Genomic DNA, 14,693 nt, shown 5'->3' with positions numbered 1-14,693 from the left:
AGGTGAAATCATGTAAGAATTGGATCATTTGCCAATTGTAGGTAATATTCCCTTTTGTTCCTTATTTTAAAGTATTAAAGTAATAATATGTATGTATCATACTACTTTTAAATGTCACACAAGTAACACATGTTCCATACAGAAAATTTGGCAAATAGTTTTTATTGAAAAAAAATCCAGCAAATTACTAGTTAATCTCCACACCTGCCATCAAAAATAGCTGTCATTAAATTATGAATCTTTCTCTTGTGATTTTTGTATTGTTTTTCTATGAGCCTTGTTTTGGACTCTATTCAGAAAGGCAGTAGTCCCATTAAATTTCTCCTGTAAGCCAAGAGCAGGTTTCCATAAAAATTTCTTGATAAGATTTTCCGATATTAAATGGGTTGAAAGTTAATCTTAGGAAAAAATATAGGACTGTGTATCATTAATATTAACATTCCCTACAGTTTCTAAGTTTGCGGGGTTGTTTTTGATGCTGACCTTTTTACGTTACTACAAAACACTTAAATCCTTGTGTAGAAATAGAAGGTAGAAAACATTTCTAATGTAGAAATTCAGAAGTTCTCATTATTACATAGGCATATTGGCTTTAATCAAGCTGGTTACTAATTCTTAAATGAAGGTATCCATTGGACCCTAAATCTGAAATGGCCTGTTTTTACATGTTTTGCCTTAGATAAATGGAAGTCATTTATCTTGATGAAAAGTTGCTTTGTCTCTTCATTTTTTTTTTTTTTTTAACCTCTTCCCTTTCTCCCTCTGACAAATCAGCATCTGCTTCCGGATAGCTAACTGCTGCTGTTTATTCTCTGCTTCTGTGACAGCTAGCCGATGGCGGAGTCTCTTCTCTTCAAATGTCTCACTGGCTTTTCCTTACAGTCCTGTTGCAAGACTCAGCCCTTATAGCAATGGCATTAATACTCCCAGCTTCTCTAAAACCTCAAATAAAGCAATACTAACACCTGAAAGAACAGGTAATCTTTCAACTTCTTAACTAGCCGCTTGCATTGTCATTCAGTCAGTAAGAACAGCTTAAATATCATCTTTCCTGGAAAAGTTGAGGGTGATCTCATAATGGACAGTGTGTGCCACACACTTACTTTGAGTACAGAGAGAGGGCAAGCGTTAATTTGTACTTTAGCACCAGGAACATGCTCTCAATTGTGTGTCGTAGGCAGTTTTCCCTAGTTAGCAAAAATATACGTGTCCGGTCACGTTTCCAAACACTTAGTGTGCCTTTAATATTATATGTTGAGCACAGTTCAAGTGTTTTTATCATGATTCAGGAAAATAAGCTTTTTATGGTCTCGTTTTTTTTTCTTTAATTTTATTTTTCTGATAGCTTTTTATTAAGCCAGAGCTACACAGAAAAAATAGCCATGGTAGCTTTTTGTGAGATGAAGTTCTTACCCTTTCCTTATTTGTCTCAACATTGGTGTGATTCCATTCCTATAGTTTCTTTCCTTTTGGGTCCTTTCTTCCTTCATTCTATTACCCAAGCCATTGCTTTTTTTTTTTTTTTTTTTTTCTTTCGTGGGTGACTACAAGTCTCCTGTGATTACTGTACTCTTTCCTTTATTAAGGTTTTGTATATGCTTCTGTGTATATATGTGTGCCTTTTATGTGTGATGTTCTTATTCAATCATAGCACTATTTGTACCTGTTTGAAAAACAGACCAGATTATAATTTAATAATCAGTTACTACCATAGATAAGCATATCTGATTATTAATTGAAAGTGAACATGGATATATATTCGTATATTAATGCCTTTAGATACAGACTTACCTACTGGGATGCAGATTTCAGCACTGGTAATATATGAATTTTTTAATGTAGTAAAAAAAAACACTTCAAAATCTACTCTCTTAATTTTTTGGGGTGTATAGTACAGAATGACATTTTTTAATTGAAAATTGAATTTGAAAAAACAAATGGCTTTGTATATGTGAATTATGAACATCTGAAAGATGTGCATATCATCTCACTGTTAAATGGTGATGTGTTGGTCGCTTTTTGGTGAAAGTTTGAAAATGGAAAAAATTGCTGACTTGATACAAGAATTGTAAAGCATTATGTATATCAGTTCTTTAGACTAAATAATAAAGTATTTCCTTTGTGTTTTTAGGTTACACCTCCAGGGGCTCCCCACTCAGCCCCCAGTCCTCTATAGACAGTGAGCTGAGTACTTCAGAATTGGAAGATGATTCTATCTCCATGGGATATAAGTTACAGGATCTCACTGATGTTCAGATCATGGCTCGTCTCCAAGAAGAAAGTATGTTCTTTTTAAAGTAGAAAACTTCTTAACCCAGAGGCTTTTACCTGAAATGTAAGGGGGTAGGGAGGCTTGGGAAGTTCTCCCCAGGTAATGAGTAAACATGAAATTTTTTTCTTATAACTACTCTACCTTGTAGGGAGGCCAGTGTTTCTGAGGCTCTCTTGGGCATCGAAAGGTATTAGGACATACTCTGATCAAAATACATTAATATAAAGACATTGTAGTATAGCTACTGTGGAAACTGTTGGTCAGTTTCTTACAAAACCAAGCATGCAATTTCCATAGACCCAGGCAAGTTGCAGTCATGGGGACTTATCCCAGAGCAGTGGAAATTTGTGTTCACACAACAACCTGTCCATATTTGTAGTACTTTATTTGCAGTAGCCCCAAACTGGAATGAACTCCAATGTCCTTCAGAAGGTGTCTGGTTAATCAGGCTGTGGCACCCCCATACCCAGGAGTACTAGTCAGCAGGAAGAAGGAGCGGACTACTGATGCAGGCAGCATCTTGGATGACTCTCCCAGGAATTATGCTGAGTGAAAAAGATGATTTCATACTGCATAATTCCCTTTATATAACATTTTTGGAATGAGAACATTTTAGAAATGGAGGACAGATGAGTGGTTGATGGGAGTTAGGGACAGGGTGTGGGATCTCCAGAGGAAAGTAGATGCGGTTATAAAAGGACAACACAAGGGATTTTTGTGTTTTGTGGATTTTTGGAACTATTTGGCATTTTGACACTGGTGGTAGATATTTTATCCTACAGGTGATAAAGTTGTATAGAACTTAATACTTACATGTACCTGAGTACAACTGGGACTTATCTAAACAAGATGGGTTTATATCATGATATCTCAGCTCTCATATTACTCTATAATTTTGCAGAATGCTACCGTTGAGGGAAACTGGGCAGAATGCACAAGCATTCTCTTTTATTTCTTAGAACCACATGTGAGTTTATAGTTTTCTTAATATAAGCTCAATAAAACTGCATTGATAAACCTCTCAGGATAAATAATGATGGAAGAGAAGATAATTAGAAATGGGACAGTTTATCACTGGTTCTGCAGTAAGGTTAACATCATCTAGGAGGGAATTACTGCAAGGGTATTAGAAAGGCATCAGAAGGCACAGTGAGAGAGCACAGGACTGGGTTAGACTTGTTCTGGAGTTATCTTTTCAGGTCAGCATAAGTAGAAACAGCCAAGTATCATTTCACTGAAGCATGACCATTTCCTGCTTTCAGAATTAGTCCAGGCTACTCTGGGAAACAGTGTGGTGTTTATGGAGAATTTTAAAATACATTTTGGGGGGAAAGTGATGGCTTTATGTTTTCATTCAGTAGTAGTAAAAATAAGAGCGACTCTTTTTGAAAATGTATGGCTAAATGATTAATATCAATTTCTACTTTAAGAAAACTGTGGTATTGGCACTGAGATAAATAACTAGAAACTTCCAGTTTGACTATTTTTAGATAGTTGTGGTTTGGGATGACCCAAAACTATTGAAGTGTCAGTATGCTTTGAAAAAGATAATATTAGTGACAAATAGAACAGAAAGGCGACCTTGTTAGAAAATGTTTTGTACCCCAGGTTTTAAACTTTGCTTTGACTTTGAAAGCTGGGGTGGGGAGCAGGAGAAGTTCCTCCCTGGATAGAGATTTGATTATTTTAATTGTCTAACCCATAACATACTATTCAGAATGATGGCAGGTAGCTCCTCCTAGGTATCTGCCCAGATTTCAGAAGAGATCATTTGGGGAAATTGACAGACATTGATTGATGAATTGTAGCAGTATGTTTAGTCTTCTCTGGAATCAGGGCAGTCTTTTTGCAGAACAGAAGCGTCTAATGTTAGACATCTGTTTGGCAAGTAAATGTATTAGTATTCCTTGGGATTCAGAAAACTATGAATAAGATAATGGGTCTTCCTTTGAATGGTTTGTGTGGCACACATTTTCTTCTGATACTTAATTGCAACTTACTTTTTGCTAGATTGAAATGTCTCCTAAAGTAATACCATTTCTTGTTGTCCTAGGTCTCAGGCAAGATTACGCTTCCACTTCAGCATCTGTGTCCAGAAATAGTTCCAGTGTTTCATTGAGTTCAGGAAAAAAGGGGACATGTAGTGATCAAGAATATGATCGATTCAGTCTGGAGGACGAGGAAGAATTTGATCATTTGCCACCACCTCAGCCCCGTCTTCCAAGATGTTCACCTTTCCAAAGAGGAATTCCCCATTCACAGACTTTCTCCAGCATTCGGGAATGTAGGAGGAGCCCCAGTACCCAATACTTTCCCTCAAATAATTACCAGCAGCAACAGTATTACTCACCTCAAGCCCAAACTCCAGATCAGCAACCAAATAGGACCAATGGAGGTAGGTTATATGTGCCCTTTGGTATTTTAATATGCTTTGATCTTTCCCATGTGCTTAAAAATGGTTTTAAGGTCAATGTAAATAACTAGTAAATATTTCCCAGATTTGTTAAGTATGTCTTCGAGACCTTATCAGTTTGGTCTAAGTTTAAATCTAAAATTGACCAGCTTCCGAGTGTGTGTTCCAGATTTACAGATGTGTAGCCTCAGGAAAAGCATCATGCTGTAGCCAGCACAGGAGTCATGCATGAGGGGCATCTTGATGTGGTTGTGCATTCAGGGGCAAGACAGGCAGGTGGTGTTGGCTGGGCTCCCAGGGGAGCCTCATGGAGCCTTCCACACAGAGTGATGTATGGGAAATATGGACAGTGTGATGCTTGGGAACATCCAGATGTAGGGCAAGTCTGAATGTGTCTTTCCTTCTGACATCTAGGAGTAAGATCTGTATAGTAGGAGGGATAAAGAGGACTTGGTGTAATAATGGGAAATTGATCTGCCCCAGTGTCAACATGGTGGGTCAGAGAATGTGTCCTCTCTTCCATATTCATTCTTTTCTCCTTTATGATCTGTCTTTTCCATTCTAGGAGTTATAGTCATAGTCCTTGACCTCCAAACTACAGGGAGAACAATCATGTACTCTTCTAAGCCAGCTACGCGGTTACACTAATGACCAGTCAGACTTCTCATATGCAAATCCCATATGATGTGGAGAAATAAACCAGATTTATTATTGCAGCTTTTTAATCACTAGATAGCACCATTTCCGGGTCCTGGGGTGAAGTAAACCACTTACTTAAAAGTACTGCAAGGTCAAATACAAATTATATTTGTGATCACCTGTTACCATGTTTTTAGTTTTCACCTTTTCTTCTTCTGTGCTTGTATCATCCATGCTAATTGAGAGGTCATTTGAACATATTGAACATTTTAGTCGTAATTTCCCTTTTAGTACCTTTAGATTTTAGATTTAAAAGAAAAGAGTGGCAGCTAAGGAATGTCCTAGTAACTCAAATTTTTAAAGCTCATAATATCAGAGAAGCAGTGTATTCCATCTGCTTTGTGAAAGCCTCATCTTAAAATTCAGGAAAAGCAGGACACCTGGGTGGCTCAGTGGTTGAGCATCTGCCTTCGACTTGGGGTGTGATCCCAGATCCTGGGATCGAGTCCCACAACACGCTCTCCACAGGGAACCTGCTTCTCCCTCTGCCTGTATCTCTGCCTCTTTCTGTGTGTCTCTCATGAATAAATAAATCTTTAAAAAAAATTTCAGAAAAGGGCACCTAGAATTGTTGCTCTTCACGTTGTCAGGTGTCTTAGGACATCATATCCTAGTTGTCCAGCAGATGCTAGCTCTGCATCTTGATCAGTGTTGTCAGTGGATCATTGTCTGACCTTAGAAAAGTGGTTTTACCTTACACTACATGCCACGATGAAAAGTATTACGTTTCCCTGGAGCTGCGCTGGGATGGTTCCTATTAAGAAAGCAGAGACCTATCACAGCTTGTGTCCCGACCATGGTGGTTTTATTTTTCCTAAGCGGTCTGGTCTCTGCATTCAAAGGGTCTGCCATAGCAGTCCTTTGGGCTGGACTCGTGCCACTCAGTGGAGTGCTTGAGAGCACGGGTTCCCAAGTCCTGTCCTGTCCTACTTTGTACGCCTTTTACAGGTTTCTCACCTCTGTAAACTTTGATTTCTTTGGCTATAAAATGTGGACAAATAATACCTCTTTCTTGGAAAACTTAGGTATGATTTCACATCATACCATCTAGTGCATATTGTCCCAACCTAAGGAAGAAATGAAATAATAACCATTCTTTTGCCTGGAGTAAAAGTACTGAAGAAAGGGAATAAAGGTTGTCCCTCTTCTCTTGTACCCCCTTTAAAAAATATGACTCCCCGGGGTGGGGTGCCTGCGTGGCTCAGTCAGTTAAGTATCCGACTCTTGATTTTTGGCTCAGGTCATGATCTTTGGGTCATGAGACTGAGCCCCAGGTTGAGCTCTGTGCTGGGTGTGGAGTCAGCTTGGGATTCTCTTCTCCTTCTCTCTCTGCCCCTCCCTCCACAAAGTGTGTGTGTGTGTGTGTGTGTGTGTGTGTAGGACTATGACTCAGATAGCTGACCCTTCATTTGTTAACCACAGAATATCATTTGTACAAAATTGTAAAGAACGGGAACTTTCAAACTAATCTATCAAATGTTTTTCTAAATCACCAGAATAATATGGATAGAAGAGAATAACTGAGATCATTGATCCATTTAAAAATAATTAAAAAGAAACCAATAGTATGTTATTATATAAACATATATATATGCATATTACTTCTGTAGCTCCTACACTGCCTTCGTTCAGAAGAGGAGAGGGCCCTTAAAAGTTGTGGGACTAAAAAAAAAAAAAAAAAAAAATTGTGGGACTATTTATAGGGGTTATAGATTTTTTTTTAAAGATTTTATTTATTTATTCATGAGAGACACAGAGAGAGGCAGAGACATAGGCAGAGGGAGAAGCAAGTTCCCTGTGGGGAGCCCCATGCCAGACTCCATCCCAGGACTCCGGGATCACGTCCTGAGCCGAAGGCAGATGCTCAACCACTGAGCCACTCAGGTGCCCCAGGGATTATAGAATTAAAAGGAGCATATTTGGAATAATTTGCCAGATGTGACAAATGACTGAATCTTGTAGGACCTTTACTAATTTTTAGGGTATGGCAAGAATTGTCAGCCACAGGAGGTAAGCCCTGTTAGCCCAAGCTCCTCCCTTGTACCCTGTACTGATTGGAAGGCTAGATCAGATTGGTGGGTAACCAAGTATCTCTTTATTCTTGAAGAGTCTTTAGTCTTTGTTTCCTAGAGTGGTAAGTCTTGCTGCTGCTTTAATGTGAGAAAATTCATTTGAATTCTTTCCTTGGTCTGTTCCTTTAGCTTCCCGTGCTTCATCTCAGTACTTAAGGATAAATTGTTGATTTCTTGTGAAGATAGAAAGAGTGTTATTTTTGATTCCTTGAATATGAAAGTATATATGGTCATTAGTATGTTCCACATTATTTGACAGGAGAGTGTACCTCATTTCCAAATGGTCCCTGACATAGCTTGGAGATCACAGCTTAGCTCCCAGGGGAGTCATGTTCTAAATATTTACACTTGCAAGCATTTATTTTTAAGAGCATATTTCAGATTTAAAGCTTTGTGAAACTGACTTGATGCTCATATGAATTAAAGATTGATTTTTAAAGGAAGATGCATCTAGATTAACATATTAGAAACCTAACCACCACATCTACTGTGTGAACCTTGAATGATGGCAGTTTAGGGGGGTAAAGCTTATGAAAGACATTCTCTATATTCAGAAAATTTTGTGTGGATTATTAAAAGCTGTTGTTAATATATTTACATGTCATGACAGTATTGTAATTCTGTAGAAATCTCTTAGGTGCTACCAAAGATTTCAAAGTACCTGAGTACTTTCAGATTTAAAATGTAAAAGAAAACAGTGGCAGCTAAGGGATGTCATAGTGACTAATTTATTAAACTTCAAAATATCAGGAAGAAAATATTCCATGTGTTTAATGGAAGTCATGGCATCGTATTAAAATTGAGGGAGACGGTAATTAGTCTCAAGATTTCTGCAGTTTTTTTGTAGATTAAGCAAACAAGTGTGTGTGTGTGTGTGTGTGTGTGTGTGTGTATAGATAGATGAATTAATTATGGCAGAATGAAAACTAGTCTATCTAGGTAGAAAACATACAGATGTTTATGATACTATTTTCAACCCTTGTATATATATGAAAACTTTTATGTAAATATTAGTTTGGAAACTTAGAAATATAGAAAACACAATTGATGTTCTAAATCATAGCACAGAATTCTTTCCCTGGGCCTTGTTGCTGCTTAAATATATATATAGTCAGAGTGATTTAGTCTTGCACTGACATAGGCTCACTCTTCATGCCAGTTACTGTGATATTCGAAGATCTAGATGTCAGGTCTAAGATTTACCTTTCTCTCATTTATCCTACCACACACCCTCTGCAAGCATACATATAAATAATACTTGCCGGATGTATTAAATGCCGGCTGCCTGGGGTTAGGAATTTTAACTAGAATTTGGGAATAGGAGACTCAAATGGTTGTTAAAAATAGGCCTTAAAGATAGGCCTCCTAAAGGAGATAATGAGGAAAATGGTCAAGAAATCAAACAGTCCATTGGCAGTACTTGAGCATTATTACTCTAGAAATATGCACAAGAAGTAAGGACATGGTGGGGAGTGGTAGATACCTCAGCTTGGAGGAATTTCGCTAGATTGATACAATTCTTTTTGGTCCTACCCTAGCTCTCTTTACAATTTCTCATTATACTTTCTTATGGTTATTTTATAAGTAAACATACTTGCTTAATTTTCTGTCTTTTCCCTAGACTACTCCAAGGAGGCTAAAATTGCTGGACAGGCCACAGGAACTGTGTATAAGTAATGTAAAAAGAGAGGGAAAAAGAAGAGATGAGTTTGATTTTGTCCTTGGACACCTTTTGGATTACTGTTCAAGTACATCATTTGTTTTCTGATTTAGCTTGAAAGAAAGTGACCACAAACTTGAGTGTCCTGATATGTGTCTATTACTGCTTTAGGACACATACCAATAAAAATAAAATTATCTTGGACAGTGGGGCATGTGTGAAAAGCATGAGATATTTTATAATAGTTTGTGGTCCTCCGAAGTTTAAGATGTATCAAAGTTTCAAGACATTCTTTTTCAATATTTATTTGAGGAGAAACAAGATTTAATGTTAAATATATTTTAGGTTTTCTTCTTAGGATTGATAATGGAAGAAAGATTGAGAAACCTTGGTCTATCTAGACTAGAAAACTCAGAGTCAGGAACTGTACCTGTAGTACACTGAGGTATCCCCAAAATTTTCTACGGTGCCTGGCATTGAGTATGTACACAGTAAATTCTGGTGCCCTCGTTCATTTGTTCATTCCACAAAGTGGGGAAAACGTGGCCAAGTGGAGAGACCAGCATGTGACAGATGCAAGAGTGTGTGATGCATTGGGAACCTGGTTCATCCACTGTGGTAGGCAAATAAGCTGAGGGGTGGGAGCAGCAGGAGATAAGGCTGAGAAAGGACAGGAGCCTGTACCTTGAAGGGTCTCACGTAGGCCATGCCCAGGGGCTTGGGGCTTTCAGATGAAGATGGGAGAGTAATTGGAAGTATTTAAGAGGGTGACTGGAGTGTGCTTGTGCTCCAGGAAGAGTGGAGCAGGTTGTGTGAAGGATGGGTTAGAGGGATAAGAGGGTGCTTGGAGACCCATTAAGGGGCTTTTGTGAAAATGTGGGTGATAAAACAATGAGGCCTGAACCAGATGCAGTGGAAGATTCATTAACTGTGAGGCAGAACTGACAGGACTTGGGGGCGAGGGTATAGAAGAAGGAAGGTGAATCGGAGGAGATGGCCTCCATTTCCAGATCAGGTGACTTGCTGATCAGGGTGGAGCCAGCAGGTCCCAGTTAAGAGTGTAGACAGCCCTGTGTGGAGGGGAGGAGGAAACGAATTCGGTTTTGTACTTGAATGGGGATTTTGGCTTAGTGTGCAAATAGATCCTTTGTTTTCTGAACTTGAGTGAGTGACCTGTTACACGCACATTAGTTTGGGGGCATTAGTTTGGGGGCGGTGTGTGTCTCAGGGCTGCAGTCTTGCGTTGAATTACCAGCTCCGCGGCCCCGGAGATCTGTGGGCGGCCCTCTGCTGCCCCTTAGTGGCAGAGTATGTACTCAGCAAGGAGGAGGACACGGAAGCCGTCTCTGAGAGCTTTAGTGGCATGCTCCTAGTTAAAACTTTCCAGAAGTTAATAGGAGTCATACTGATGTGATGAGTGGGTATCTCAAAACATATCAAGTTAGAATTTTAATAATTCCATTTTCATATGCTAGCAAAAGATAAAGTGTTGGTCTTGATTCTTGGAGGGTTTTTTGTTAATATGTAACAATTTATAGTGCTTTTTTAAAAAAAAAAAAAAACTAAATGGTTGACTATAAAATTATTCTCTAACCTCACTTTGATACAGTTTTACCCACTTGTTGTATGGAAGCAGATAGCTAGGGATGCCCGGGTGGCTCAGCCGTTGAACGTCTGCCTTGGCCCCAGGGCGTGATCTTGGAGACCTGGGATCGAGTCCCATGTCGGGCTCCATGCATGGAGCCTGCCTCTCTCTCTGCCTCTCTCTCTGTGTCTCTCATGAATAAATAAATAAAATATTTTAAAAAAAAGAAATAGCTAATTGATGAGCTAATCCCTGGGTCTTTTTATAGAACACTTTTTTTTTTTTTTTTAAATAAACAGCTTATTTGGTAGAACCTTTCTGGAAATACCGAGTATATTCTTTATACAGAAGGTGAATTCTATGGTAGCTTGTTAGAGTTCATAACACACATGATAATTTTTTTGTTATTCGGCATATTATCATTTATGTTTACTTTTGAAAGCTAGTATTTTAATTGGCATAAACCTTATGATCTTTAAAATTATTTTCTTTTCTAGACAAGCTCCGAAGAAGTATGCCTAATCTAGCTCGGATGCCAAGTACAACTGCTGTCAGCAGCAGTGCAAGTTCTCCAGTCACCGTGAGAAATAGTCAGAGTTTTGACTCGAGCTTGCATGGCGCTGGAAATGGGATTTCAAGAATACAGTCTTGCAGTAAGTATGACAATTTGTAATTTTTTTTTTTTTTTTAGTAAGTTTTAGTTGTAACACAATTAGAAAAATATCTTACTCCATGTCAAGAATATGGCAAGGAAACTTGTTACTTTTTTTTTAACTTCACTAGTACAATTTGGTATTTTCATCAGTGTATATATTAATGAATTAAGTAGCAGTAAATTATATTCAATCTTCTCTACCCAAGAATAGCAGAAGTACTACATGTTTGATTTGCTCGCTTGCCGTATAAACAAAAATAACCTGTTTCCTTGCAGATCTGTCTTTTTCTAGCTGTATCTGCTTGATGCCTTTACTCTGAAGAAGGGATACTTGTTCAGTCTTGCTGTTACTTTGGCCTTATTTTTCGCCAGTCCATAGGTTTGTTCCTCCCAACATGAAGTTCTATTTTAGTGTGTAAAGTAGTACTTACCTGCTCTCCTTCAGCTTACCACATAGTCTGCCATTCATTCTCTGTACGTTTTACTCTGCAGTGAGCAATGTGATGTGTGTGAAATCTCACATTCATGTGTTTTTATTCTGTGTGGGGACATGGTGGTTCCAGGTTCCCCCTCCCATTCCAACTCATGCAGTTTATGTGAGTAGTTGGGGTCAAGTCTGAGAACGGCCCCTGGGGGGCAGACTGAGGGTCACAGTCCCAGTTAACAATGTGGCCAAAATGTGGGAGACTGATGTGTCTTTGGAGTGTGCTGGTGGCCAGGAGTCATCAGCCAGATGTCTAAGTAAATCTACACCCAGAGTGGTTTGAAGCCCTTCTCCCTTGGAGCCAATTTTGGGGCCCAAGTGATATTTCCCCTCCATGTGACAGTTTTTCATTTTGAAAGGACATTTACTCTGCTCAAGGAACTGTGCTTATCCAGTTTATGTCTGTTGTCTTGGTTCTGCCAACAACCCTGTGAGGCAGCTGTCTGTCCTTGTTCCCATTTTGCAGATGAGGAAACAAATCATGTTACCATTTACACAAGGCCACGCAGGCGAAGGAATAGAGCTAGAAATGTTCTGGTTACCCCAGAGTTTATGCTTTTAAGTACAAACATATTCTGACTCTCACAAGCTCTTCTTCTCCTTTCTTTATGCAGTTTATTGCTATTAACCTTTATCCTGCAGCCAGACACCACACACTCTTTAAATGTTTGATGACCCTAATGGGCCTCCCCATAAACCCCCAAAACATCCCTAGGATGGATTCGATTTTTGTTGCTTACCTTTGTTTTTCAGTGTGTCGTATTTTACGGTCCTTATATTCATCTTGCATACTAGGTTATCAGCTCCCTCTGGGCTTGGGCCCTAGCTTGGATGATTTTCTGCACCCTGAACCTGGCATGCTGCCCAGTATTTAATGAGTTTGCAGCAAATGTTTGAATGCATGAGTAAACGAATGTCATAGGGCCATATCTTAGGGCTTGATCTGTTAATATTGGAATAAATGACTTGTGTAAAGACACAGAAGACAACCTGTGAAATTTGCTAATGGTGGGAAACGGAGAGCTACTATTTTATGTGAGGCAGTTGGGATAATTGCCCAGATTTTGATGAAATTTAAAGTAAGTACACAGTGCTATAGTTGAGTGCAAAAGTTGATAGTATTAGTGTAGAATGGGAGAATACAATTTTGATGGTAACAAATGCGGTAATGATTTGGAATTTGTGTTAACTCTGACTCCATGTTTTATGCATCATAGTTAAATTTATTCCTAAATGTCTGATTTTGAAATTTTTTATAGGTAGCATTCTTATAAGTTTTAGTTTCTACTTTGCTGGTATTTAGAGATAGTTGATTTTTGTATTTTGATGTTGTATTCAGTGACTTTGCGAACTTCATTTATCCTGAATACAGAATTTGGAACATAGCATACATAATGAGTGCATATGAACCCTGAAACACATTCAAGAATGTTCACAAAACCCCAAACTGGAAATAACCCAGCCTTTCGTCATCAGGCACACAGATTTGACATTCATATAACTGAATACTACATAGCAGTGGAAACAATGTGGTTGAATCTCAAAAACATGATGTTGAGTGAAAGAAGCCAGAGAACGTACTGTATAATTCCATTTGTATGAAGTTCAGAGTAGGAATAACCAATCTGTGGTAATAAAGTGAGAATCACTGTTACTATTATGGGAACATTGCGTGGGAAGGGGGATGAGAGCCTTCTGGGGTGCAGGTAATATTCCATATCTTGGTGTGACTAGTGGTCTACATAAGCATGTGCACTTTGAAAATTGAGTGCTAGACTTAAAATTTGTGTACTTTATATTTTTAAAGAGAAGTTGAGCCAAATTCACATTGAATTTTTAAGTTTAGACTTTTTTTCTGGCAGTTTTAGATTTACCAAGCAATTGAGAAGTAACAGAGTATCCATATATTTCCACCTATCCCTTCGTTTCCTTATTTCCCCTATTAACCCCTTGCATTGGCTCATCAGGTGTAACAAATATACCATACTAATGCATTGAAAGATTCATGGTTAATAGCTACCTTTTTAAGGAATTGTAGAATTGGTTGGAAAGGAACTTAGAGACTCCTGAGAAGTTGTACTGTGTCACAAAAACCCGGTAGGATCAAAACTACAGCAGAATCTTGCATAGACCTGTTTGCATTGAGCTTTGACTACATGTGCATCAGCATTCCTGTGTACAGATTTCACGTAATATACACTAAAAACTAATCATTAAGGAATAATTCAAGAGACAGTAAATAAAACTATGGACATCTTTTTTCTTTCTCCCTATCTTATGGTTAAGTTCAAAATCAGCTAAACTGTTTTAGAAAATGTTGGGTGTGTAAGTATATTGACACAGTTTTTAAGAGTTCTTACCCAAGGAGCTCTCTTCATTTTACAGATTTTGCTTTCGTTATCAAGGTAATAGTAGCACTGGTTGAGTGGTTACTAAGTGTCGGGCACCACTCAAAGGCTTTGTGTGGATTAACTCATTTACTCTTCCCACCAATCCTAGGAGATCAAATGCCATGATGAAAATATTTAACCTGTAATGAGCTGTTTGTAACCTATTGATGTCAGCTCTGTCTTGCTGTCATCCCTGTATTAATCGTCTTTTTTTTTTTTTCCATGCAACCATCAAGAAAATCCTAATGTCTTCCAAACAAGCAGGAAAAAACTGTCCTATGAGAACTCAGATGGTTCCATTTGTTAAAGGAAAGGAAGTTGTTGTTAGATGTAGCTTCTAGATCTAGTTAGGTGCTCAGAAACATTGCTGATTGACAGGACAGGAGATTCTTACCAAGAAATAGAATTTTCTAGTACTAAATGCTGCCTGGGACCCACATTTCTTTTCTCCGTATATTACCGT

General features: G+C 38.4%; 1 protein-coding gene across 2 annotated transcripts in view; it reads left to right on the top strand.

The window, feature by feature from the left end:
• The window catches only part of SLAIN1 (SLAIN motif family member 1), a 59,332-nt gene that overhangs the window by 41,425 nt on the left and 3,214 nt on the right, over positions 1 to 14,693 (top strand). The window contains exons 3-6 of one of the 2 annotated variants that reach the window (XM_077855279.1): positions 828 to 977; positions 2,132 to 2,281; positions 4,326 to 4,667; positions 11,199 to 11,354. In XM_077855279.1, the coding sequence (XP_077711405.1) occupies positions 828 to 977; positions 2,132 to 2,281; positions 4,326 to 4,667; positions 11,199 to 11,354 (798 nt within the window). The remainder of the gene's footprint in view (positions 1 to 827; positions 978 to 2,131; positions 2,282 to 4,325; positions 4,668 to 11,198; positions 11,355 to 14,693) is intronic. The other variant, XM_077855280.1, reaches the window with a different exon arrangement.

The sequence above is a fragment of the Canis aureus genome, chromosome 17, assembly GCF_053574225.1.
Source record: "Canis aureus isolate CA01 chromosome 17, VMU_Caureus_v.1.0, whole genome shotgun sequence".
NCBI classification, from domain to species: Eukaryota; Metazoa; Chordata; class Mammalia; order Carnivora; family Canidae; genus Canis; species Canis aureus.
Note: the sequence above shows the minus strand (reverse complement) of the source record. Positions and strands in the feature narration are given on the sequence as shown.